General features: G+C 38.0%; 4 protein-coding genes across 4 annotated transcripts; 2 read left to right on the forward strand and 2 right to left on the reverse strand.

Moving 5' to 3' along the window:
* Positions 1–184: 184 nt before the first annotated feature.
* LOC126796380 (PHD finger protein ALFIN-LIKE 7-like) lies at positions 185–3,690 on the forward strand. Its single transcript, XM_050523199.1, has 5 exons — positions 185–499; positions 596–628; positions 1,245–1,473; positions 2,929–3,058; positions 3,152–3,690. The coding sequence occupies exons 1-5, from the start codon at positions 403–405 to the stop codon at positions 3,431–3,433; spliced, it is 771 nt and encodes a 256-aa protein (XP_050379156.1). The 5' UTR covers positions 185–402; the 3' UTR covers positions 3,434–3,690.
* Positions 3,691–12,819: 9,129 nt separating this feature from the next.
* LOC126793576 (50S ribosomal protein L21, chloroplastic) lies at positions 12,820–16,726 on the forward strand. The gene is made up of 5 exons (XM_050520137.1): positions 12,820–13,149; positions 13,226–13,306; positions 15,362–15,463; positions 15,595–15,669; positions 16,478–16,726. Exons 1-5 carry the CDS (start codon positions 12,856–12,858, stop codon positions 16,547–16,549), a joined length of 624 nt encoding a protein of 207 aa, XP_050376094.1. The 5' UTR covers positions 12,820–12,855; the 3' UTR covers positions 16,550–16,726.
* Positions 16,727–16,800: 74 nt separating this feature from the next.
* Positions 16,801–18,412, reverse strand: LOC126793575 (hydroxymethylglutaryl-CoA lyase, mitochondrial-like). The gene has a single exon (XM_050520136.1). The coding sequence runs from the start codon at positions 18,026–18,028 to the stop codon at positions 16,811–16,813; it is 1,218 nt and encodes a 405-aa protein (XP_050376093.1). The 5' UTR covers positions 18,029–18,412; the 3' UTR covers positions 16,801–16,810.
* A 1,267-nt stretch (positions 18,413–19,679) lies between these two features.
* LOC126794753 (pentatricopeptide repeat-containing protein At1g14470-like) lies at positions 19,680–22,509 on the reverse strand. The gene is given in 8 exon segments (XM_050521527.1): positions 19,680–20,484; positions 20,487–20,666; positions 21,008–21,063; positions 21,066–21,347; positions 21,350–21,481; positions 21,484–22,160; positions 22,162–22,401; positions 22,403–22,509. Coding segments are annotated over 8 exon segments (2,166 nt in total). The 3' UTR covers positions 19,680–19,992.
* Between the last annotated feature and the right edge of the window lie 996 nt (positions 22,510–23,505).

Raw genomic sequence — 23,505 nt, forward strand, 5'->3', positions numbered from 1 at the left:
CAAGACCATCAGAGCAGAATGGAAAAGAAAAACAAACAAAAACAAAACAAGGGGGAACAATTGGGAAAGTAAAACCCCTAGAGGCTACAGTTCCCTCTCTCATATCTCAACCCTTCCCTTAAATCCACCCTCCCTTCTTCTTCTTCTTCTTCTTCTTCTTCTTCTCGCTCCAACCTATTTATCCCCCCCCATTTTACTCCCTTGTTCTCTCTCTCTCTCTCTCTCTCTCTCTCTCTCTCTCTCTCTTCCAATTTCAATTCACAATTAAAATCCCCAATTCACCTTACTCAACAAACCCTAATTTCAATTCCTCTCTTCACTCCCCGCGCCACTTGACATTGCGATTGAGATTGAACGCCAGAACCAGAGATACGGAGAGAAGAAGAAAGCGAGAGAGCGAGAATGGAGGGGATACCGCACCCAGTACCTCGAACAGTGGAGGAAGTCTTCAGCGACTTCAGAGGCCGACGCGCCGGTTTGATTAAGGCCCTCACCACCGGTTAGTTCTCTCGCTTTGTTTACTAGTTGACAGAGACTAATTGATTTCGTTAATCTCATGCCTTGTTTGTTTGTTTTTTTTTTTTTTTTTCTGCAGAGGTTCAGAAGTTTTACCAGCAGTGCGATCCTGGTGGGTCTTCTCTTCTCTTTTGGCTTTTACTCTTCATTGTTCTTCAATTCAATTTCGATATGTTGCGACTTGTTAAACAATGTGTTTGAATGATTTTGATTATATTTGTAGAAATACATGCTGTTAAACAAGTACAAACACATGCTTTTTTCGGTTTTAAAACAAGCCGAATGTGGAGTTTTCTGCTTGCTTCCTGTCATTCGGTGTTGCAATGCTGGAATAGGAAGTCTGTTTGGTTTGATACTATATTGTTTTCATTGGTAACTTCGTTGATTAGTTTGGAATTTTGGACACCTCTTTCCAAGTTAGTCTACAAACTGGTTGGTAATTTTGTGTCAATGAAATGAATTAGAGGATTAAGGTGAAATTTTCTACCTCTGAGTTCCCTGCTACAGTGGTGTATTTTTATGCAAGCACAAAGATTGGTTTTTTTTTTTAGCTCTGTTCGTAAAGGATTTCTTGCCAACTTTGATTCTGATGTCTTATGTTGTTTAGAATTTTTTACCTTCTGTTTTCAGAGTTGTAAAGCATCTAAAGAGTTTGTATGTCATGTGGTTTGACAAAATCTATTCTGTTTTTATTATTTGTGGTTAACACAAGTTTTGTGCTTATATAGAGAAGGAGAATTTGTGTTTGTATGGACTGCCAAATGAGACATGGGAAGTTAACCTTCCTGTCGAAGAGGTGCCTCCTGAGCTTCCTGAACCAGCATTAGGTATAAACTTTGCTAGGGATGGGATGGCAGAAAAGGACTGGTTGTCGCTCGTTGCCGTACACAGCGATTCATGGTTGCTTGCTGTTGCATTCTATTTTGGTGCACGCTTTGGGTTTGGCAAGAATGAAAGGTATCCATTACTTTCCATGTCGCACACACATAGCAATATGCATTTAGTATTAGAACAATTTACCATTTGCTGTTACTTTACTACTGTGAAATGAAATTCACAACCATGGTTGATATGAAGAATTTTACTTTGGTGTTAATCCCATTGGAATACAACATTATCAATTGCATATTCTTGGTTGCAAACATTCATCTAATTACTTGGGTGGGATGAATCTTAAATTGCCGCCCCTTTTCTGGACATGACTGTGGGAATGTTTTTTTAGAGAAATGTAGAGACACTAAATTATAAGTAAAAATGTGAATTTGAATGGCAAGTAATAATTTGTTATATTTTTGTTCTTTTTTCTTTTAATTCAAACAAGAAGTAATGGTTTTAAGAGTAATTTATTGCATTTTCAACAGCACGTCACATCATAAAGTTAAAATGGTAGTTCAGCAACTACTACCAGGCACAAGTTTCTTTTGAACCCTAACCGTATATTGAATCTTGATTTCCCTCGGTGACTAGAGAAAAAATTTTCATTTCTTTTGTAACTCCATATTTGATTTAAGAATTTCTCTGTGTCTGAAGGTTTCTTTATACTATCAAATTTTTACCTCCTTTTAATGTAGGTTTATAAAAAGATTATACCAATTGACAGATTGATTAATAAACATGTATTAGTTATGCAAATGAACCTCTTTGCATAAGTCCTATTATCTGTTTATTTACAAGGTTTCATTCACTTTTCTTTTTTGGTTTGATACATGCACGATTTTCAAAATTCATTGCTAAGTAGCTGATATTTAGGCTGCTTTCATTAGTCGAGCCTGCTGATTGTTAATAGAAAAATCGTGTTTGATTGTTCTTTGACCTATTTACTTATTTAAATTTTAGAGTACCGTGTTTTCAGACTTGTCATTACCTAGTTAGAAGTAAACAGACGAAGTCTTGTATGTACATGTTCATATGATCTGAAGGTATACTCACACGGACATACACATAGATAGAGGTCCATTGCCAGTGGCAACCTGCCTGAGGTGGGGTCCGTTGGAGGGTGAATTTTTTTTGTAACTGTTGTAATGGTGCAGCTATTTGTTAGATTTAGGCTTTGGACTGTGCAGCTATCTGTTTGTGTATGTGTGCACAATTATGTCTGTGATTCAAATATACCCACCTGGGGATGAGATCATTATCAAACATGATCTTCAGTATACTGATACCCATTTCTCTCATTTGTGGATATGGGCTTTGGCCTAAAACACACTCTGCTGGCTTAAGCTTTAGTATTTTCTGAAGAGATGTGATGCTTGACTTCTGTCTGGTATTGAAGCAGTTTCTTTCGTGATGGGATTGAGTGTCAGAGTAGAGCCTTTCATGCTGTAGGACGGAGAAAGATCACCTTTTGTTATGTAATTGAGTGTATAAGTATTTCTAGTGGTTCTAACCTCTATTAAACTATGGAACTTGCAGAAAGAAGCTCTTTCAGATGATAAATGATCTTCCCACCATATTTGAAGTTGTTACAGGCAATGCCAGGCAGCCTACAAATCAATCTGGTATTCATCACAACAGTAGCAAGAGTAAATCAAGTGGCAAGCCGGTAAGGGGACAGATTAGTTTGAGGGATTTTGTTTTCTTTTTTATTGTTATTAGTGTAAGTAATGGTAGATCTTCCTTTGTTGGTGCTGAGCAGTCTCGCCAACCTGAAATCAACCTGAGTAAAGGGGTAAAGATGTCTCCGCTAGTGAAAGAAGATGAGGAAAGTGGGGAAGAAGAAGAAGAAGATGATGATGATGAACAAGGTGCTACTTGTGGGGCATGTGGAGACAACTATGGTGCTGACGAGTTCTGGATTTGCTGTGATGTGTGTGAGAGATGGTTCCATGGGAAGTGTGTGAAGATTACACCTGCAAAGGCTGAGCATATCAAGCAGTACAAGTGCCCAAGCTGCAGTAGCAAGAGGGCTAGAGTTTGATTCTAGGTTATGAAGTTGGAGAGCAATAATGATCAAAGAAATCAGATGAGGGGCTTGCAGTTATCAGTACATTTTGGAGTAAAACAGAAGTCAGTTGTCTACCTTTTAGTTAAATGAATTTGAATGACCTGCAGATGGGATTCTAAGTTTTGCTACTTTTGGCTCTTGTTCTGTCTAATTTTAGCACGAATTTGTTCCTAATATGAATAGTCAGTTATAAATATGTCCATGCAGTTTCTGTGTTTGACTTTGATACATTTCTAAATGTGTTTATGTGGTTTATTTTATTAATCCCGCCGTGTTGCAAATTTTGCTGTTCATGCTGCTGTCTGATCTTGATTAAGATATTTCTAGTGTTATATTAACATCTCTTATAACAAAGCACAATGTTGAGCAATTGTTCATGCAGGCATGATGCAAGGGGAGGGTTTCTGGTAAGTCACTCAGAGATGTACCAGAAGGCTCTGGTTCTTATTATAAGACATCAAGGTTTTGATGGACAATAGAACTTGCTGAAGGCAGGTTTAGTTGAAAAGTGGAGGACATCAAAGCATTTCCATGAAGCTGAAATAGCCGTATATTTACTGGCACTTGGACATAGTTGAGCAAAGTGTGTGCTCCATCTTTTTGTCATTTTCAATTTTTCAACATATTGTTCTGTAAAAATGCAGAGGTGCCAAGTGATTATTATTAATGTTATGCTCGCTTATTTATCGCACAATAGAAATTGAAATTTGTTGTCAAAAACTAATACAAGTGGTGAATGCACACAGTGATGATAAATCATACATCAGTCACTGCCTATCATTGGAGCATTCAGTCATGGATTTAAGCCGGGAGCCTATGCTTTTAGCTTCTGGTGAACATTCATTCTTCCATATTTCATGCAAGTTTAGCTCAGCTGAAGTTGCAACATGGTTTACTTCAGTTGGATCAAACAGCTTATACATACATTCGCAGTGATTCACTTGTTTCACGATACAATCTGAACAAGCTCAACAGGCATATTATGTTTAACAATGCCATTGTTGCTTTCTTTAGACATGTGCTTCATATGATCATATCCACCCTTTAAAAAGTTCGTGATAGTAATATCTCTGTTACTTCTAACCATTGAGCCGTGGGTATATGTGGTCTTGTGGAGATCATTCTATAGTGTTAGTTAGCTAAATATTAACTAAGATATTGGAGTCAAATTAAATAACTAGCGCTGAAATTGTACAAGAGTGGCGATTGGATCTCCTTGTTTCGTATACCATGTAATGAATATGTTAGGATGTGACGAGGAATAAATTAGGAAAGGTCTTGGTTAGTCTTCCTACAAAGATATGGTTTAGTGAAAGTCTTCTTTTTTCTATGACTACTGTAATTTGATTCTAATTGGGATGCCTATATTGTTTATAGATGTGTCGGCATGACACGGTTATTATTGAGTGTATATCATTTGTGTAATGGAGAAGAGATTTCATAGACGAGTACAACTCCCCGCTAAAACATAGTCAAATTATAATTAAACATATGGTTATATGATTTCATGGTGAAGCAAGACATGCTGATTCACCATGCCCAATTTTATCTCTCAAATTTTGTAGAGGGTTTTTTTTCCCCCTCAAATCAAAAACACACAAAATACATAAGGACTAAACATGAAGTGTACTTTCTCAACACACAATATATATTAAGTACTTTTGTACAAGACTACAAGAGTACATGTATGTTTTTGAATCAAGAATTGTACTTTTGTATACAGTAGTATTTAATTCATAAATAAAAATACATACAAATGATATTATATCATATATGCTATGACTTTCTTTTTTTGAAAAACGACAATATCATGACATATATATATAATAAAATGTATGAAAGTCTACTTAAACATAAAACGCCCTCCATAGGACTTCAAGACATTAGAACCATGTGAAATAAACTAAAGCTTAGCGAATTAAACCATACCATACCATACCATGTATGATACTATACCATACCATGTATGATACTATACCATACCATATATGCCATGATTTATGGTATTTGGTTTCTTTAAAAAAAATGAAAAAAAATTAATACATTGTTGCAGTATGATAGAAACGAGAATAATAACAACATACAAGAACATAGCCGAACTCTTTATTGATTAATAATGAGGCATATATATAGCATTACATATAGAGTATCTTGGAGAATTAGAGATTCATATCTATTACATTAAAGTATAATCTACTCCAATAATGAAATCTAAATAGGATAAGACACACAATAAGTACACCGGAATTGGAAATATAAAACCCAGTAAACTTCACAAGTTATATGAGTAAACCAAAAAAAATACTTAATATAAAGCATCAACATCACAACATGACCACCACAACCACAACCTGTCACAACAATATCAACTACTCAACCATCATAACTCCACCATTCCAATAGCATCATCACATATGATACTCACGATAATTGAGTCATTCATGAGTTACAACACTTTGCCCCATGAATGTGATCGGTTTGATTACTCGAGATCAATATTAACCTTATAAGAATCGTTAGTAGTATAAAGTAAGAGGGTATCGTTCATAAACCGGGGATCCATCCAGGGCAAAGAATCAGAAACATTTAACAACGAATTCATAAGAGTTTAAAAGATTTGAGATATATTTCGGATTAAACAGAAAATAAACCTAAACTAATATATACATGTGATCAATCAACCAACACATAAACATCACCAAACAAAATGTCACAAGTAGCTTCAAAATCATAATCTCATCATATGCAAACACCGAGCCTTAGCGGATAAGTATTGAGTGAACAAACAACAACCTAATGCCGAACTAGGTTACTTAGCGCATCCCTAACTCGAAACATGGTCTGGTAATCCTATCTTAGCGCTTAGAAATTACATGGTAACATGTCATTCTCAATCTTACCACTTCATTGATTCATCTCTTATCTAATTACTTAGCGCATCTTAGATAACAACGGATCATGGTTAATTCCTAGTGATTACTAACAAGTCAAATATGTCACTTACTTTAACAAGTTAACAAAAATACTTCAGAAATCATATATGCAAAACTAACTTAGCGCCTTGAATCACATATAGTTAACGCACAAGAAAGAGAATCATTAAATCATTGAATTATAAACTCACGACATCTACATAGAAATCATAGAAAATAAAATCAGAACTACTTTATAACATCTTGCAAAATCGTAAACTACATGAGAGTATTTCAAAAATTCAGAACTAGCCAAAAACATAAACACAACATCACACAATGAATCCAAACCGAAAACATAAGTGAAGAAGTAATGAGTTACACTTTGTGAATCTCCTTAGCGGTATCAAAACAAGGCAGCACGGCTTCAACTTGAATGACAATCCTAGGCGTAGCGCTTTGGATCGAATGGAATGAAAGAAAGATGATGTTTTTGGCTTGAATGGCTTTGAGGATGATGAGTAGTGTTTAAGGCAGAGCTTTGGCTAGTCTTGTGAGCAAGATTGATGATGTTTTTATGTGGAAATGAGGTGCTATATATAGAGGAAGAAACCCAAGGGAGGCTGGCCACAAATTCCACAAAGTTGAAACCAAATTGGTTAAGGTTTCCTAGATTTTCTCAATTTGACAGATCTGACATTTTGTGCCTTGTTCTGGCCATAACTTTCTTTAGAAAATAGATATTGAGTTGATTCCAACGGTATTTGAAAATAGACTCCCATAGCTTTTCATCCATATATCATGCACTTTCTAAATCATTGTGAGCTGTCCTGGGATCCCGTTAAAGTTGGATGATCTGCACTGCCAGAATTTTGATTTTTATTAGGATTGGACATTAATTGCATATCTTCTTCCTCCTTTAATGTTGATTTCTTTTGCACAAATTTCTTCCTTTGAAGTAGGGAGGCAGCAAGAGTCTTAATTATTGCAGCCTTGTTTGAATTTTCTTACTTCTTCTCATTAATTTGTTGCATGCCTTTTTTGACTTTCTTACCTCTTCTCATTAGTTTTCTGCATGCATTCTTTGACATTCTTTGGTGCAGGAATTTATGGTGATTCTGATATATATTCATGCATGTATACATAGGAGAAACAAGGTCCCAACTTTCCCTCACAACCCTTGGATCAAAAGCAAATCAATGGCTGAGATAATTCTACTGAGTTCACTGAACCTCTGAGTAATGATTCGGTCATATCTCCCTGTATGAATAAGATATTGATTTGATTCTAAATCCTACAGAAACTAGACTCACACAGCTCTTTATCCATATATGGTACGTCTTCTAATTCAATCGGAGCTATCCAAGGGATCCCGTCGAAGTTGGACTACGAATCTTGACATCATTTTGATTCTTGCAAGGATTGGGCTTTTAAGTGCATATATTCTTTTATTTCCTTATGGAACTAGGATTGTTTTCCTTCTCCAACATAGATTTGTATTTCCTAATAAAAATAAGTACGTTAGAAACAAATAAATAGGAAATGATGAATCCTACTCGAACAAGGAATCATATCTCAACAAGGATTCTTTACACTTAGCACGATTTCATCATCAATTCACTCATAATCGATATAAGCTCTACCTAGACACTTATTCATACAAAAGAAACTAAAATATACTAAATAAGAGATAACAAAGAGTTCATAGGGCATAAACGCATTAAGAACGTCACACTTTGTGCTCCTATCAGAATGATGCTCTACTCAATAAACTAATCATGAATTACAACGCTTTGCCCCATGATTAGTAGACACAAACACTAGAGCTCTAGATAAATCATCCACACACCCTGCCAAGGTGTGGTTTCGACATTGCCACTTTGGTACAACAAACAAAATAACAGATTTTCACCACTGTGGCAAAATAGTTTGACAACACCACAACAATATCAAAATTCACAACAATAACACTGGAATGTACATTTTCTTCCCTTCCGGTCAAACATCACAACAACACTTCAAATATACATTTATTGCATCCACAAATCCATTTTACCGAGATGTACATTTTATTCCCTCTCGGTCTCATCTTCCACACAATATCTCAAAATGATAAACAAAGCATAACAATAATAAATAAATAAAGGACCACAAATAATAATGTAACAATATATATTCAATGCTAATATTTGCACATTCCCATTAACATTTAGAAGCACATCTATATATCATTAAATATATATAACAATTACAATAATTAAAACATGCATTTACTTAAGTATACAAAACGTAAAAATAAATATGTTTAGTTACAGCCAAGGGTAACTTGCACAAATATGAGGTTTACTCACCTTATAATCGCTACATTTGCAACTTCAAGTGAGATTCACTCACTTGCTTCCACAACAGCTAAGTACCTAAGTGACAAAACTTCACTTAGTAAAAATAAGTCTGAATTTAAATAATGCAACTCAACTTACTAAAAACTCAAAGGGCTTGCTGCCCTCTTCTTACTTCACTTCACCTTTTGTACCCACTTAACACGAAAACAAGTCATTTCCTCTTCGACTACACAAACTAATAACTCAAACAAACCACGCTCCCATTTCACCAAAAACCACCATCTCGGCCTCTTTCATAAACTAACCAAACTTAATAAACACATTGCATATACACTTGTAACAAAACTAACCAAACTTAAAATTGCTGAATACACTCCCCAAAGCACCAACTACACCTAAACTCATCTAAAATCTCCCTAAACAGCTGTCCACAACCAGGCAATAAATCAAAAATGAACGAACTCTAGTTGAACTCACCAATGAGTTTCACAACCACAAAAATAGTGCTCCTACTCCTAAATACAAAATTACTAGGCACCCTTTAATCTAACTCGACTTACACGGCTCAATTCGCTTGAACCTACTCACTGCCCCCAAAACCAAAAACTACTTAATTCAATTTACCCAAATTCAAAGATCAAGTGTAGAGAACACAGCTTCCTTACCTACATTGATTGTCGAGATGACCGAGAAGCTACCGGAGACAGAGCTACAGTTCTCATCGATGCAGCAGTTGTAGCACTAAGTTGTAGCTCAAAACAACCTCCAAAGTTGGTGCAGACGTGACCTACGAACGAGGGTGTCGCTTGAAGGTAGGCTCGAACCCTAGACTCGCTAGCGACGGAGTGCACAATGAAGGCACGATTTTAGCAGAAACTTCGGATGTTGCTACGATTGGTGGGCGGCGAGGAGTGATGTACCACCACCACCAAGTTGAAAAGGACGTCGACACGGTTCCAATGACACCAATGGCGACTAGAAAGGTGGTTGGACGAGGGAGATTGGAGGAAAAGAAGGTATCCGTTGAAAATGAAAGGATGGAGATAATGAACAGTGCATGTGCGACTATTCTAAAATAGTTTCTGATTTTTAGGTTTCTATTTTTCACCCTCCCTTTTAAATCCCTTTCAAAATCGAAAACTAAACTTCTGTTACTAACAACTTCCACATATGACATCCGATTTAAGCGTGTCGTGTGTCTATGACTTTCGTGAAGAAAGTTTTCAGTTAAGAGTGACAGATTAAAAGTCAACTCTTAAGTCAAATGGACTGATTTGTTTAACACGTTTTTAGCTCTCAAAACCAATTCCACTTGCACAAAGGCTACTTAAAAGGCGTAGAATAAGAATTTATACAATTTACCATTCCATTAATCTCTGAGAAATTACAAGAAATGGAAATCAAAATTTCGGGTTATTACACAATCTTTGCATCATAAGTCCTGCAAATATCGCATGATTTCATCATTCTCATTACACTTACGAACAATAACTAACATAACAAGACTAGTTACGCCTGTATTGATTCTTTCCACGTCGGTCAAGTTGCTCATTGTTGATACTTTATAGCGGCATAAGAGCATAAGTGAATACATCATCAATCATGGGAGATCAATCCATTAACACACGCGCGCGCTAATACGATGAATTTAGAGATTTTGTTTATTCTCTAACATCAACAAAAGGAGTTTGTAGCATCCCACAAAAACTTAGTTGATAGACATGTTCAGAGAATATCTCTTGATGATGGGCGAAATATTTGTGCCTACGTACTTCGCTTCTTTCTGGTTTTTTTATTACAGAGAATTTGATGGTCTCCCCCCTCTTTCGGGTAGGAGCCAAGACCGAAGCTATGACCCTTATTAGTCCATCTTTGCGTTTGCCGCCCTTGTTTTGTGGTGCAATACCACAGGCGCTGACAACACCACACGTACAATGGTGACATCGTCGGCTTCCTTCCGGCGTTAATTCCTGGCGTTAAAACCGGAATGGGAGCATTCCATATCTCCCCCTAAAGAGATCAACGGTTGTAGATTGGAAATAGCGGGCAAGTGTTGGTGATTCATAACCAACCAAAATACTTAATCGTTTCATGTAGACCTATTGAGATACTAAAAGTGAGGCACATAAACAACTTAAACAACTAGGTGTTAGTGAAAAGAACGTTGGAATCGTATCCAGTAACCATCTAGTACGCACTAAACGTTTGGCAAGTTGTGGGTCTGACACGAATAAGTGTCACTGCATGCAACATTATTACATATCTCTATGCAAAGACCGGTAAGTTAGTACTCATAACCAAGGCCAAGTCTCTGCTAGATCATTATATGAATGAACATGAGGAACAAAATGTTCAACGACGATCCTAGTAGACATGCAATACGAAATCATCAAAGAACTTGGAGGTGAACTCTCCAACGATATCCAATCGAATAGATTTGAGAGGACGGCAAGGGTGGTGAGCCCTTAGTATGATGCTCATTTAGCAAATGCAGCATTCATTTTGGATAACAAAGTGACGTGTGACCAACGCATCGTTGCATCAACCAATACCATAAAATACTTAGAAGGTCTACATTCTTGGTTGAATAAGTCAACAAATGTCATCTTGAATATGTTGTAAGAATGAACTATACTCAATTGAAGCCTTCACATGAGATGGTTGACAATAAGAGTCATCAATTAAGCATGTTTTGTCAGGAGGCCATGCATGGGGGCCTGCAGAGATGTGCATGGGTCGTGCAGGGAAGCTGCGAGGCAGTTGCAGGGGCTGTAGGGTTATGCAAGGCAGCTACGGGGTAGTTGCAGGAACCATTTTTGAATTTCTGATAAAGATATTCCTCTCCATTCTAAACATAAGTATCCATATGAAAATTATTGGCATGTGTGACTTTTAAAACTTAGCAAGTCGCGAAGATATAAAACATAATCTCCACACGAGATCCGTAAAACAACTATATGTCCCGTTGAACAATGTAGGTGGTTGTGCAAATAGCAAGACACTTGATTTTGCCGCAGGACATCATCAAAATAAATTAAAATAGTCAACAACACGGTGAACTTCTCTAAACAATACACCATAGAATATTGTAAGAGGGGGGATAAAAAAAAGTGCAATATCATCGAGTGTATCACATGACAATAGTACTACATTCTTTAATGTACATGTTGGAAATGGATGTTAGAAGAAACCATCCAAATGGTGCGGGTGGTCACCAATAACTAAAGTCGGTTGAGATATGAAAAACGACTCGGAGAAAACCGGAAAATATAACCGGAAAACCATGTTAAAGAATGCTCAAAACAGAATGAAACTTTGGCAAGGTACTGGAAAACAACGAGAAAAATATGAAGCAAAGAACATAGTCAAAATAGATTGACTAATCAAATATATAGCAAATAAATCGTGCTTATGAAATAGGGCGGAGCCAGCTTGAGGCTCAAAATATGCTATCTTGAGAATAGAAGAATGTTGTGTTTCCATCTCCAAAGCTCCCTCAATATAAATAGATACAAGGATGACTCGTGTTTCTTGGATGTAGAGCATGCATCAAGGTCAACTCTAGTAAGACAACGTCATAGACGTAAATTGAATCACTTGTTAAGTACGTGTGTCCCATAGAATTTTCTATTTTGGGATCTTTTGTCAACAAATAATGCTGCTTCAAAGTAATGAATTTCAACTCAAATAAATGAGTACGAATACCTTGGGATTATCGTCCATAGACATGAGTTCAAAAACCACAAAAATGCAAATAACAGTCACGATGGCGAGACATCCACAAGAAACGAGAGTTGTATTGGTTTCAAATGAACGAAACTATTCAAGTATGTAACATGAATTAGAAGGGTTGTGATGTATATGGTCACACAATAATCAATGCAAAACGGCGATTCTCATGATCGCACCCAAAACAGCGGTACACTTAGGCGACCACACGAATTCGATTTTTTTCTTTTAAATAATAACGTGACTCCTCCAAGACCGTTACACGAAAATCGTCGACTAATGATAGAATAATAATTCTCCCGGAATATACATAAAATAAATATAAGGGCTTTTGGCAACGGATGGGATAAGTAGAGAGAGAGAGAGAGAGGAGAGAGAGTGTGTGAGGAATTGTTGTTGTCTTGAAACAGAAATGGCGTCCTCTGCAACTCTCTCCTTGCTCTACTCCTCCTTCACCTCTCACTGCAAAATCTCACCTCCCTCCTCTCATTTCAACTCCACTCTCACCTCTCTCTCCCTCTCTTCTTCTTCTTCCTCCTCGCACAAGCTTCTCTCCTCCTCTTCAAGACTCGCATTCCCTCTCCTCCCCAAGTCGTCCGAGATCGACTCCGCCGTCCTCGAAGCTCCCGAGCCTGTTGCTTCAGATCCCGCCGCCTCGGAAGTTTCTGCACCCCCAAAACGGGAGGAGATATTCGCCGTTGTTATGGTAAGGTTTTTCCTCTCTCGGTCTATTTGATTTTGGTTTCGTTGTTGATTGCTCTGACTATGATCGTGTGGTCCAGATTGGAGGGCGGCAGTACATTGTGATACCTGGAAGGTATATCTACACCCAGCGGCTCAAGGGAGCCAAGGTCAATGATAAGGTCTGTGTTTTCTTCATTTAATGATTCCTTGCTTTGAATTCTTGTTATATTTGTTTCAATTTAGCTGTAGATTTTAGTATTAATCAACACTGGTGAGTGGTGAGTGTAGAGTCAGATATTGACACAATGACACCGGAAATGAGCTTCGGTCATGGTTTGGTATACCTTTGGTTTTAGGTGGCAGCCACTGAGGGTTGCAGAAAAATTGTTAGTTGTAGATTTATGGCACACTGTTGATAATTTCTGTCGTAAGTGGATTTTGATAAAAGATGTTTGTACAAGTCTTCATTCTGTGGTATCGGAAGTTCTTGTCTTTGCAAGATACCGTAAGAGTTGGATCCTGCATTGTATGGTGGAGCTTCTGAGACCTGTGAGGGTGAATGAAGAGCTGACGCATACATTGTTTCGATTGTGCTCTAACAAAGCCCATTTATTTCTGTAGTCTTCCCATTAATTCGTACTAGTTTTAAGGACACTATCATCTAAAATTGTAAGGAACTCTGGTGGACAAAAGAAAGTAGTAGCTAGCATAGTTTGAAAGGGATGGAGTGATTAATGATGGAGATAATAAGCCTTTCTCTGCACAGTTTTGGATTTCCGTCATCGAGTTTCTAGATACTCGCATACTTCTGTTTAAGTAAGCTGAAACTGAATCATTTGTCCTGATCTATGGGTGCAAGGAGCACATGTTAAATGCTTCACATGTGCAGACTTTTGCAGCAGGCTTTAATTTTGCTTTACAATTGCTGCATGTTGCATTCCAAACTAAAGTGTAAGGTTAAAAATCGAATTCCAGGAGTTGACTAAAATCACAACACACCAACAGATTCAATATTCAGTCATTTCCACTGAGGTCATTAGAATCCTTTTACGTGTTGTGGTTTGAACTAGTAAGTTCACATTTCAAGTGTTGCCCAATAGTCCTGAGGAAATAGGAACTGTATTGCCCAATAGTCAGCATGGCTTGAAAGGGATGGAGTGATTAGTGATGGAGATGCAATGAGGCTTTCTCTTCACAGTTTTGGATTGTTCTGTTTGAATAAGCTGAAACTGAATCATGTCTCCTGATATATGGGAGGAACACATGTTGTATGCTTCAGACTTTTACACCAAGCTTTAATTTTGCTTTTTATCTGCTGGTGTAGGTTGAATAATAGCCATTTTATTGAGTTCGATTTTCCATGGTCCCGTAATAAGCTGAAGCTTGAAAGCTATAGATTGCCAATGGCATATTTTTAATGACTTGGTCAGTTCCCTACATAAACCTTCTAGTTTGCATTATAGAATTGCAATGAACTGATGAGATATGTTGTGGAAATGGCCACATTGGCCAGCGATGATGTGGAGTGGTGGAAGTGTGCGGAAGTTTGAAAAATTATAAAGGATTTTTTTCTTCTGTCTTTTTTTGTTTAATTTATTTTTTAAAGGTAGCATCTTAGGTTATATACAGTGGACGGGTAATTATTTCGGTCTTATGATGGAACTTGAATACATTTTCTCATTTAACTTCAAGAGTTTTATATATGGGCTTTGTAATAATTGATGAGTGAACTGAATGGAGGACTTTCACAAAGGGCATAATAGAAGTGCTTTTATACAACAGTTTGAGGAATTAGAGTGTCTTTTGTTTACCCAAAAGGTGGCATCTTAGGTTATCTACAATAGATAGGTATTTGTTTCTGTCTTGTGATGGAATTAGAATGTACTCTCCTGTTTAACTTAAAGAGCTATGTATATGGGGTTTGCAGTAATTGATGAGGAGTGGACTGAATGGAATTGCATGTTTACTAAGCACATAATAGAAGAGTATCAAGAAGAACAAAGCGGATTCTATGACCTCATTAATGCATGTAGAAAATTCTACTAAAAACAAATTCTGAAACTAACATTGGTGATTAGCATGTACTTCATGTATACAACAAAGCCCTGACCCAGCCGTGAAAGCATTAGATTTTCTAATTTATGAAACACGAGGTTATACCAATATATCAGTGCTTATTTTCCGAGAGTTCATCAAAGGTTTGTCCTCTGATGTTTACGTTTAATCTTATGCAGGTTGTTCTGAACAAGGTGCTGCTTGTGGGAACAAAAACAACTACCTACATTGGAAAACCAGTAGTGACAAATGCTGCTATCCATGCTGTAGTTGAAGAGCAAGTAATTCACTATATCAGTGTTCCGTTTTACTATAACTAATAGCTTGTCTCTATGTGTTAATCTTAGAAGTAAATCCAAACTAATAAGGTTTTGTGGTTTCCACCTTTGATGGTCGACCCATTATAATGCAGGGACTGAATGACAAAGTGGTAGTCTTCAAGTATAAGAAGAAGAAGAATTATAGGAGAAACATTGGTCACCGACAGGTATTACACTGATTATCTGCTTTCTTTGTGTACCGGCCTAACAGAAGAGTTAGTGCAACTATAATAATTGCAAAAAAATAAAAATTGTCATACCTATTTAATTAGTTCCATTGATTAGATTGGATATATGAATGAAGGAAACAAAACAAGGTTTTTGTTTGGAGTAAAAGGATGATAGAGACTTAATAAACCATCCAGATATGTGCGTTAATCATTTTACTGCAACGGGATTTTGCCTGTCATCTAATCTATCATATTCTTCTTTATGTCACTGTAACTTAATCCTAGCCCCATTTTTAGAGCAGTCATGCAATTTAGTTCATTTCAACTCAAACAAGATTTAGGAAGCCAAATTCCTCCAAGTATGATCCTAAACGTATACATTCCCAGTACAAATTATGTTATTATGTATTGAATACTCTAAATCTCTATAGTTGAAGCATTTGACAAGTTTAAATTTTGGAAGTATACCTGTATGCTAGATGCATAATTACATGTTTATCCTGAATAGACACTGAATCTCAAAACACCTGTGTAATTGAGCTTTTTGTTAGTGGTGTCCTGTGAGTGTTTTAATCTCACTGTTAAACCTGATATGGAAAAATGAGAGTGCAAAGTGTCTTATTGGTGGGATTTGTATTTGAGTCCTATCTGATCTAATGGTTTAACGTATTATATTATTTGTATATATGTTCTTATGTTCCTTCTAGTTCTATCTCTACTTTCTCTGTGTTTCAATTTTTGGAGCTTGTATGTTTGAGATGACAAGCTTTGATGCTATTGATTTAGCTTCCACTCATGTGTGCAGCCAAATTCACGCATAAGGATTACAGCTATCACTGGCTATCAAGACTATGCAGCAGTTACCCTCGACTCATAGGGGTCCCGTTGGGTAAAGGTGTAGGACTCCGAGCATTCTGCTGTCTGGATTGATTTCTAATTTTTGTATCTAAGTGTAAGGTGCCGTATGAAAACAATGTACTTGTAGCTCAATTGTATTATGAATTATGTTCCAGTTATACTATATTTCACGTAATTGCGAAATTTATTTGCTGAATCACAATTCATGATTGGCCAAAGGAAAAACATGGAATCGCAAGTCTACTTGGCCAAGTAGGCTCACAACTGGTACAATCAGAACTTAAACCTGAGAGTCATCAGCTTTCACAGAACTTGAGGGAATGGCGATCTTTGAACCAGTTGGGCGACCCAAATGCCTGCTGATGAAATCACCAACCTTCAGGAGCTTGTCCAAATCCACATTGGTTTCCAGCCCAAGTTCACTGAGCATGTATACTACATCTTCAGTGGCAACGTTACCGGAAGCTCCCTTAGCATATGGACACCCACCTAAACCTGCAACAGAGGAGTCGACTGTGCCAATGCCCATCTGAAGAGAGACCAGAATATTCGGAAGAGACTGCCCATAAGTGTCATGGAAATGAACAGCCAGCTTCTCAACTGGAACAACAGCCTTCACAGCTTCAAGCATTGGCACAACAGTCCTTGGGTTACCAACTCCAGTCGTGTCGGCGAGAGAAATCTCAAAGCACCCCATGTCAAAGAGTTGTTTTGCTACATAAGCAACTTTTGATGGATGAATAGCTCCCTCTTCTGGACATCCAATGGCACAAGATACATACCCTCGAACAGGGATCGAAAGCTCCTTTGCAGCACGAGTAACAGCTCGGTAACGAATGAGGCTTTCTTCAATGGTACAATTGATGTTCACCTTTGAAAATGACTCGGAAGCTGATGCGAAAATCGCTACTTCCTTAGCACCAGCTGCAACTGCTGCTTCAAAGCCTTTCAGATTAGGTGTTAGAACAGGCAATGTAGCACCACCCTCAAGATTGCGCACCGCTTCCATTACATCCTTTGCATCTGCTAGCTGAGGAACCCATTTGGGTGAAACAAAACTCGTAGCCTCAACGACAGATAACCCAGAAGAAACCAGCCTCTGGATCAGCTCAATCTTTATAGCTGTAGATACTATCTTCTTCTCATTTTGTAGGCCATCCCTTGGACCAACTTCTACTATCTTCACAAACTTTGGTAATCCTATTCCTTTCAGGAACCTACGTGTTGCATCTTTTTCATTGCAAATGGTCTTGAAGTTACATTCATCATCTGACAAGAACAATGATCCGAAACTACTTCTGAAAACCTTGTGATTTCTGCCAAAGCTGAAAGCCTCTTGGTTGAAGGAGAAGTAGTCACTTGCATACTCTTCATTGCAGCTATTGGATGTGCTACAACCTGTTCCTTGGTCAACATCATCTGATCTTCTTGACCTGCAAACACTAGAAGAGAATTTCTGAATCCTATCAAAAACAAGTGGCTTCTCCAAGCTTGACATGGTGCTGCAAGTAGATTGTGAAAGGCCAAACTGAAGTTCTCTGAGAAGAAGCACCGTTTAGGGTTTCAGATCAAGAATCCCTGTAAGTTGGGAAGAACACGCTTAAGGAAGGTTGTATAAGGCCTTAACCTTTGTTAGGTGTGGCTGAAAACCTAATTTAAGAAGGAGAAGGAGGCGTAGGTAGATGGCAGGTTTACATTCTTTCACCTAAATTAGGTGGTCAAGTAATTATGTTTACACAAGGAAATAGAGAGGGATGGGGAAAGGGTTGGTAGGTGTTTTGGGGTTGGTTTTACATTCTTGCACCTAACCCTGTGTTATGGGGGTAGTTTACACTTTAAATCAATCTATTCTCCTTAAATAAACTTTGATATGGGAAAGCTAGGTTAGGCACCTTGCCTTTCTCGTGTGGCGTACTTTGATCTTACGTAGCCATATTATTGGTGAACGGTGATGGTTCAACTGCAAATGTATGGTGATTACTCCAGGATGTTGACCTTACTATTTTCCATCCACCACACATTCGAGTGGTATTCAGACTATCAGATCTTATGTTACATCAAGGATCTGCAGTATTGATGAGGCCAACTCCACTTAATGCTATAACCTCGTTTCCATTCTCTGAAACCAACAATTCAAACTAGGTTTCCTGGAGAAACTGCAGGAATATTAAGTCGTCTGAGTGATGTTTGCTACTTGCTGGGGCTGGTTGTGGGGTAGCTGACGAATAAGGTCCTTATCGATCATGTGGCTTGAGGGTTGGTACTCAATGTTCCGATTCACCAAAACTCCGGTGAAGGAATTTTGGGATGTTTAGAAGGATTTGTCTTAGAAGGATTCTGCAAGTATCATATCTATGCAATATGCAGTTGTCTTAGTGAGAGGAGATTTTTCATATTGATACTAGTCCTATGTGTGACCAAATGGTTGAAACCAAAGCCCTTACAACAACCAACCCCTAACTAATCCAAATCAGAGGCAGACATAGATAAAGGACAAGTGTACTTCCATAGTTCCATCCATGAGTTCAACTCTGTAGAATGACCAATAGCAGCTATAGCATGAAGAATATCTCTTTCAAGAACTTTAATTTTTAAGGCATTGAGATTCTGCCATTAATGCTACCGACAAGAATTTTGGGATCCTCTCTGAGCACCAAAGCTTCAGCTACAACTCTGATTTTCTGGATGATTTAAGAATAGGTCATCTCGTCTACTTCAGAAAAGTCTGGAGCAGCTCGTTTATAAATTATAATGCAACAATAAACCATTGAAATTGGATTTTATAATATTATGGTCCGGAGGCTTCCATGTATGATAGAAATTGATCGGTAAATAGGGATTGTATTCTAGAGATTAGCATTCCAGTAGTTCGTAATCATTCTAGCAGCTGCAGAAATTATCGGAGTAGAAATCTTGTTGGGAAAAAACGAACACTCATACATACATGGATACAGGAAAGACGAGAAGATATCCCGACTAGTAAGAGTTCCAGAAGTGTCCAATATACAAAGAGTAATTCCGATCAAATGATGAATAGCATCCGAGGAAACATTGCAAATCTGGCAGAACAAGAAGAATCTGGCAAAATGAAGAGATGATCCATACTTTTGACATCCTAAATGAACAGTCTGTGAACGTGTTGCTTAGGTTCAACAATCACATGATTTCCAATTGCAAATTACAGTAAATATCAAAGTAATATGACTAACCAAATTCTTATCTCTCTGCACATCCAACTCTGCTCAAATGAGACACAAAAGTAAACTAAGAATGGAATCAAATGCCTGGCTTTCTAGGTTTCATTTTATATTCCTAATTTCTTTTCTAATAACTCGATATATGAAAAAAAAATTAAAACAGAAATACTCAATTGGCTTGCTACTTCATGTTCCAGAAGGATTAATTATGTGACTTATGTCCCTATCCTTTACTAGCATGAATGTGCAAATTGGTTCTTGAACATTACCAGTCTCCGCAAGAACATTGCCCATCACTGAAATGGTGAAACCGGTTGTTATCCCTCAAGATAATTTTCCTATCTTCCAACTTAGAGATCATCTTAATAATAGCTGTATGGCAATCCCTGCACACCCTCAGATTCGTCACCACTCTAATCACTGACTTTGCTTCTGTAACAAGAAGAGCGAAGCACACGGCCAATTTTTCACTATGAGTACCCACCATCTCTTCTTTCTCTTCCTCATCAACATCTCTTAGCACACAGGCCTTATCAGCAATGTAGCCAGCATTCCTCACATTCCTTCCTAATTCTGCCAATCACCTATAAATTTCATCTGACAGCTCATGTGATCTGTCTCCCCCAATGAACTTGTGCAGCTTACCATTGTATTCCACCCAACTCCAACCAGTTGCCTTTCTCACACCTGAATTTCTCATTGTTTCTCTAACTCTCACCAAATCATCCCACCTGCCTGCAGAGGCATATAGGTTTGAAAAAGTAAAACGTAGTTTCCTGAATTATGTGGTTCAAGCACAAAGAGCTTACTTGCAGCGAACTCCCCAATATCGATTCCTTTGTGAATCCGGCTTGCATTTAAAAGAGATCCATAAACCCCAGCATGTGGCTCTTTCTGCATGCCATCAACTATTTGCGTCATCTACTTTGCCAATCCGAACTAATAAGGACGAGTTTGGCCCGAGGTGAGGTTTTTTATATTCAGCTTTAGCTGAGCTTATTGAATAATTAGTTGCAGCTGAATTGTGAGAATAAGAATAATCAGCTGTGAGTACTTGAAGTGTTTGGTAAATATTGATATAAAAGTGCGGTGAGTTTAGAAAAATGTGGTACTAAGGTAATAGACAGATTATAATCTCTCCCCCAGATTAAAAGTTCCAATTTGTAACTTTTAGAATTTACCTCGGTGTGTGAAATTTTCATATAATCACCTACAATTTCTATTTGTCAAACACATCAGTCAAATTTTTTGATAATTTAAGCCCATAATCTGATAAAAACTCTGGGCCAAATTCCTCCTAAATCAACTATGCATGCATAATGATCTACATCAGATAATTGATAGATTCAAAGATTTTCCTACCATCTTCTAACAACCCGGCGTGGCTGCATGCTGTCAGAATACTAACACATGTTTCACGGTTCGGCTCAATAAATTCTTCTTTTATCTTCCACATTAGCTTGACAGCTTCCATTCCATGACCATGAGCCGCAAACCCAGAAATCAATGCATTGTAGGAAACCACATCTCGTTTGCTCATTTCGTTGAATATTCTCTTTGCACCATCCATGCTTCCACATTTAGAGTAAAAGAATATCATGGAGTTGTATACCAATATATATGATGTTTGGTGATATAGTTGACGGCCCAATTACCTGTTTCCAACGCCCTAAGATGCCCACATGCTGAGATGACACTAACCATAGTGACTTCATTTGGTTTGGGGTCATGTCCACCAGTCATATCTTTAAAGAGTTCTGAGCATAACCAGAAATCATCGAGTTCCATGACACAACATCTCTTTCCGGCATCTTATCAAAGAGCTCTATAGCTGAAGTCAAATCCCCAACCCTTGCATATGCTGAGATCATAGCATTCCATGGACCACAGCCCTTATACACCCCCAATTCATCAAAAACTTCTCTAGCACTCTCAACACTCCCACGCTTTGCATACGTATCAAGCATCACTGTTCTGCCAAAATAACTTAAATGCATCCGGTTCTGGTTCAGCTTCTGGATGAACGAATCCTCAATGGGACTATTCCCACACGTTGAACACGCCGAAATGACAACTGCCCACGTAGTCTCATTCGGCCTATCTCCAGACTCCATCATGTCATGAAACAACCTCAAAGCCTCCTCTGGACATCCATTCTGCGCATAAGCTGAAAGCATCGCATTCCACGACACCACATTCTTCTCCGGAATATTATCAAAACACCTCCTCGCGTTCTCCAAGTCCTTCATCCTCGCGTACCCGGTAACCATAGTAGTCCAAGAAACAACATTCTTCTCAGGCATTACGTCAAACAGCTTACACGCTTCAACTCTATTCCCCCACTTCCAATACCCTGAAATCATGTTATTCCAATCTACCAGACCCCTCTCAGGCATTTCATCGAACACCTTGCGGGCAGGCTCAACCGGCCCATTTCGAGTACACACTCATCACAGCATTGCGAACGTAACGATCGGAGTCGAGACCCAATTTCACTACATGCGCGTGGAACGCAATGCCGGCGCTGCCGGAGGATTTGATCAGAAGGGGGTACACAAATGTACCAGCATACACGTCGTCGCGGCGCCGCATTATCTGATAGAGTGAAACAACATGGTTGGAGAAAGCAGTGCCCAGAGGGGCGTAGAATTGGAGCATGGAGACGAAGAAATGTGTGGCTTTGGTGGTGGAGGGAAGTTCCGATGAAGTGGGCATGGAGCTGCCTCAACTGTCTCACATTGCGTATGTTGCATAGAATGGTGTCCAATTCCAACAGTGGCATATGCCCAAAATTGAAAACCTATGCTAGATCAACAGTTGCCAATACTGACCAAGATTTGAGAACACCATATAGGAAAGGCTTGGTTTTCTTGACCTTCCATTTTGATATGATAAGACCAATTTGGTATACCTGAATTAGATTTGACCTTAGTCTCAAGTTTCTCTAATAAGTAGCTATCTTAATTAAGTTTCCACAGGTAATCAATTTGCTATCCATAAAGTTTTTTTTTTTTTACTGATTCGCTGCCATTTTGTAAAAGTAAATGACTGGATTTTGATCCAAACGTTGGTCGCCAGTTGCAACTTGCAAGACTCCAAACACCGGCCGCAAGACCCCATCCAATCACCGGCGGACGGATTTCGGTCACCACTCAATAATGGATTATCTACCCCAAGGGGTTACAGTTTTGTAATTACTTATCCATGTAACCTCAAATAAATTAATAACACTCAGTAACTCCAATAACCCTTATTATCTAAACCAAGTTTTGAACGCCGGATCTCTAATTGTCACACCTCATTTCACATAGTTGAGATAATATCCGCTTTGGGCTCGTTGCCCCATGCGGTTTTGTATTGTGACATTTAGTTAGAAAGATAACAGACATGTAGGTCACAGATCCCACATCATCCCAATAAAAAGTGACACTAAATCAGTTTCTCCCCATTATTTGTTTTACAAAGCAATTATCATGTTTTAAGTCAATTATTTAATCGGCTATTCTCAATTTCTGATTCAATCTTTAAATTTCATGTCTTATTTTGTACATGTAAAGAAATTGCCTCTTCTTCTTCTTATTATTATTTTTTTTATTTGGATATATATTCAATGATTCTCTGTCAATCTGTCCTCACATGCTTGCTAGCCCTACTACTCCTTACCGTCATCTTTTCTTCATGCAGAATTAATAGCTGCTTCTCTTCCTGGAGTCACTGCTTGGTACTGACACATTTAGACCCCAACAGATTCCCAATTAAGTTGTGACGTACACATATT

The sequence above is a fragment of the Argentina anserina genome, chromosome 5 (assembly GCF_933775445.1).
Source record: "Argentina anserina chromosome 5, drPotAnse1.1, whole genome shotgun sequence".
Lineage (NCBI taxonomy): Eukaryota > Viridiplantae > Streptophyta > Magnoliopsida > Rosales > Rosaceae > Argentina > Argentina anserina.

What these genes read in the sequence shown, in the direction of transcription:
- LOC126796380 (XM_050523199.1), top strand. Translation starts at nt 403, where the DNA reads ATGGAGGGGATACCGCACCCAGTACCTCGAACAGTGGAGGAAGTCTTC. An exon ending in TTACCAGCAGTGCGATCCTG is followed by an intron (nt 629 to 1,244) that starts GTGGGTCTTCTC and finishes GTGCTTATATAG; the next exon opens with AGAAGGAGAATTTGTGTTTG. An exon ending in GTAAATCAAGTGGCAAGCCG is followed by an intron (nt 3,059 to 3,151) that starts GTAAGGGGACAG and finishes GGTGCTGAGCAG; the next exon opens with TCTCGCCAACCTGAAATCAA.
- LOC126793576 (XM_050520137.1), top strand. Translation starts at nt 12,856, where the DNA reads ATGGCGTCCTCTGCAACTCTCTCCTTGCTCTACTCCTCCTTCACCTCT. An exon ending in AGATATTCGCCGTTGTTATG is followed by an intron (nt 13,150 to 13,225) that starts GTAAGGTTTTTC and finishes CGTGTGGTCCAG; the next exon opens with ATTGGAGGGCGGCAGTACAT. An exon ending in GAAACATTGGTCACCGACAG is followed by an intron (nt 15,670 to 16,477) that starts GTATTACACTGA and finishes TCATGTGTGCAG; the next exon opens with CCAAATTCACGCATAAGGAT.
- LOC126793575 (XM_050520136.1), bottom strand. Translation starts at nt 18,028, where the DNA reads ATGTCAAGCTTGGAGAAGCCACTTGTTTTTGATAGGATTCAGAAATTC.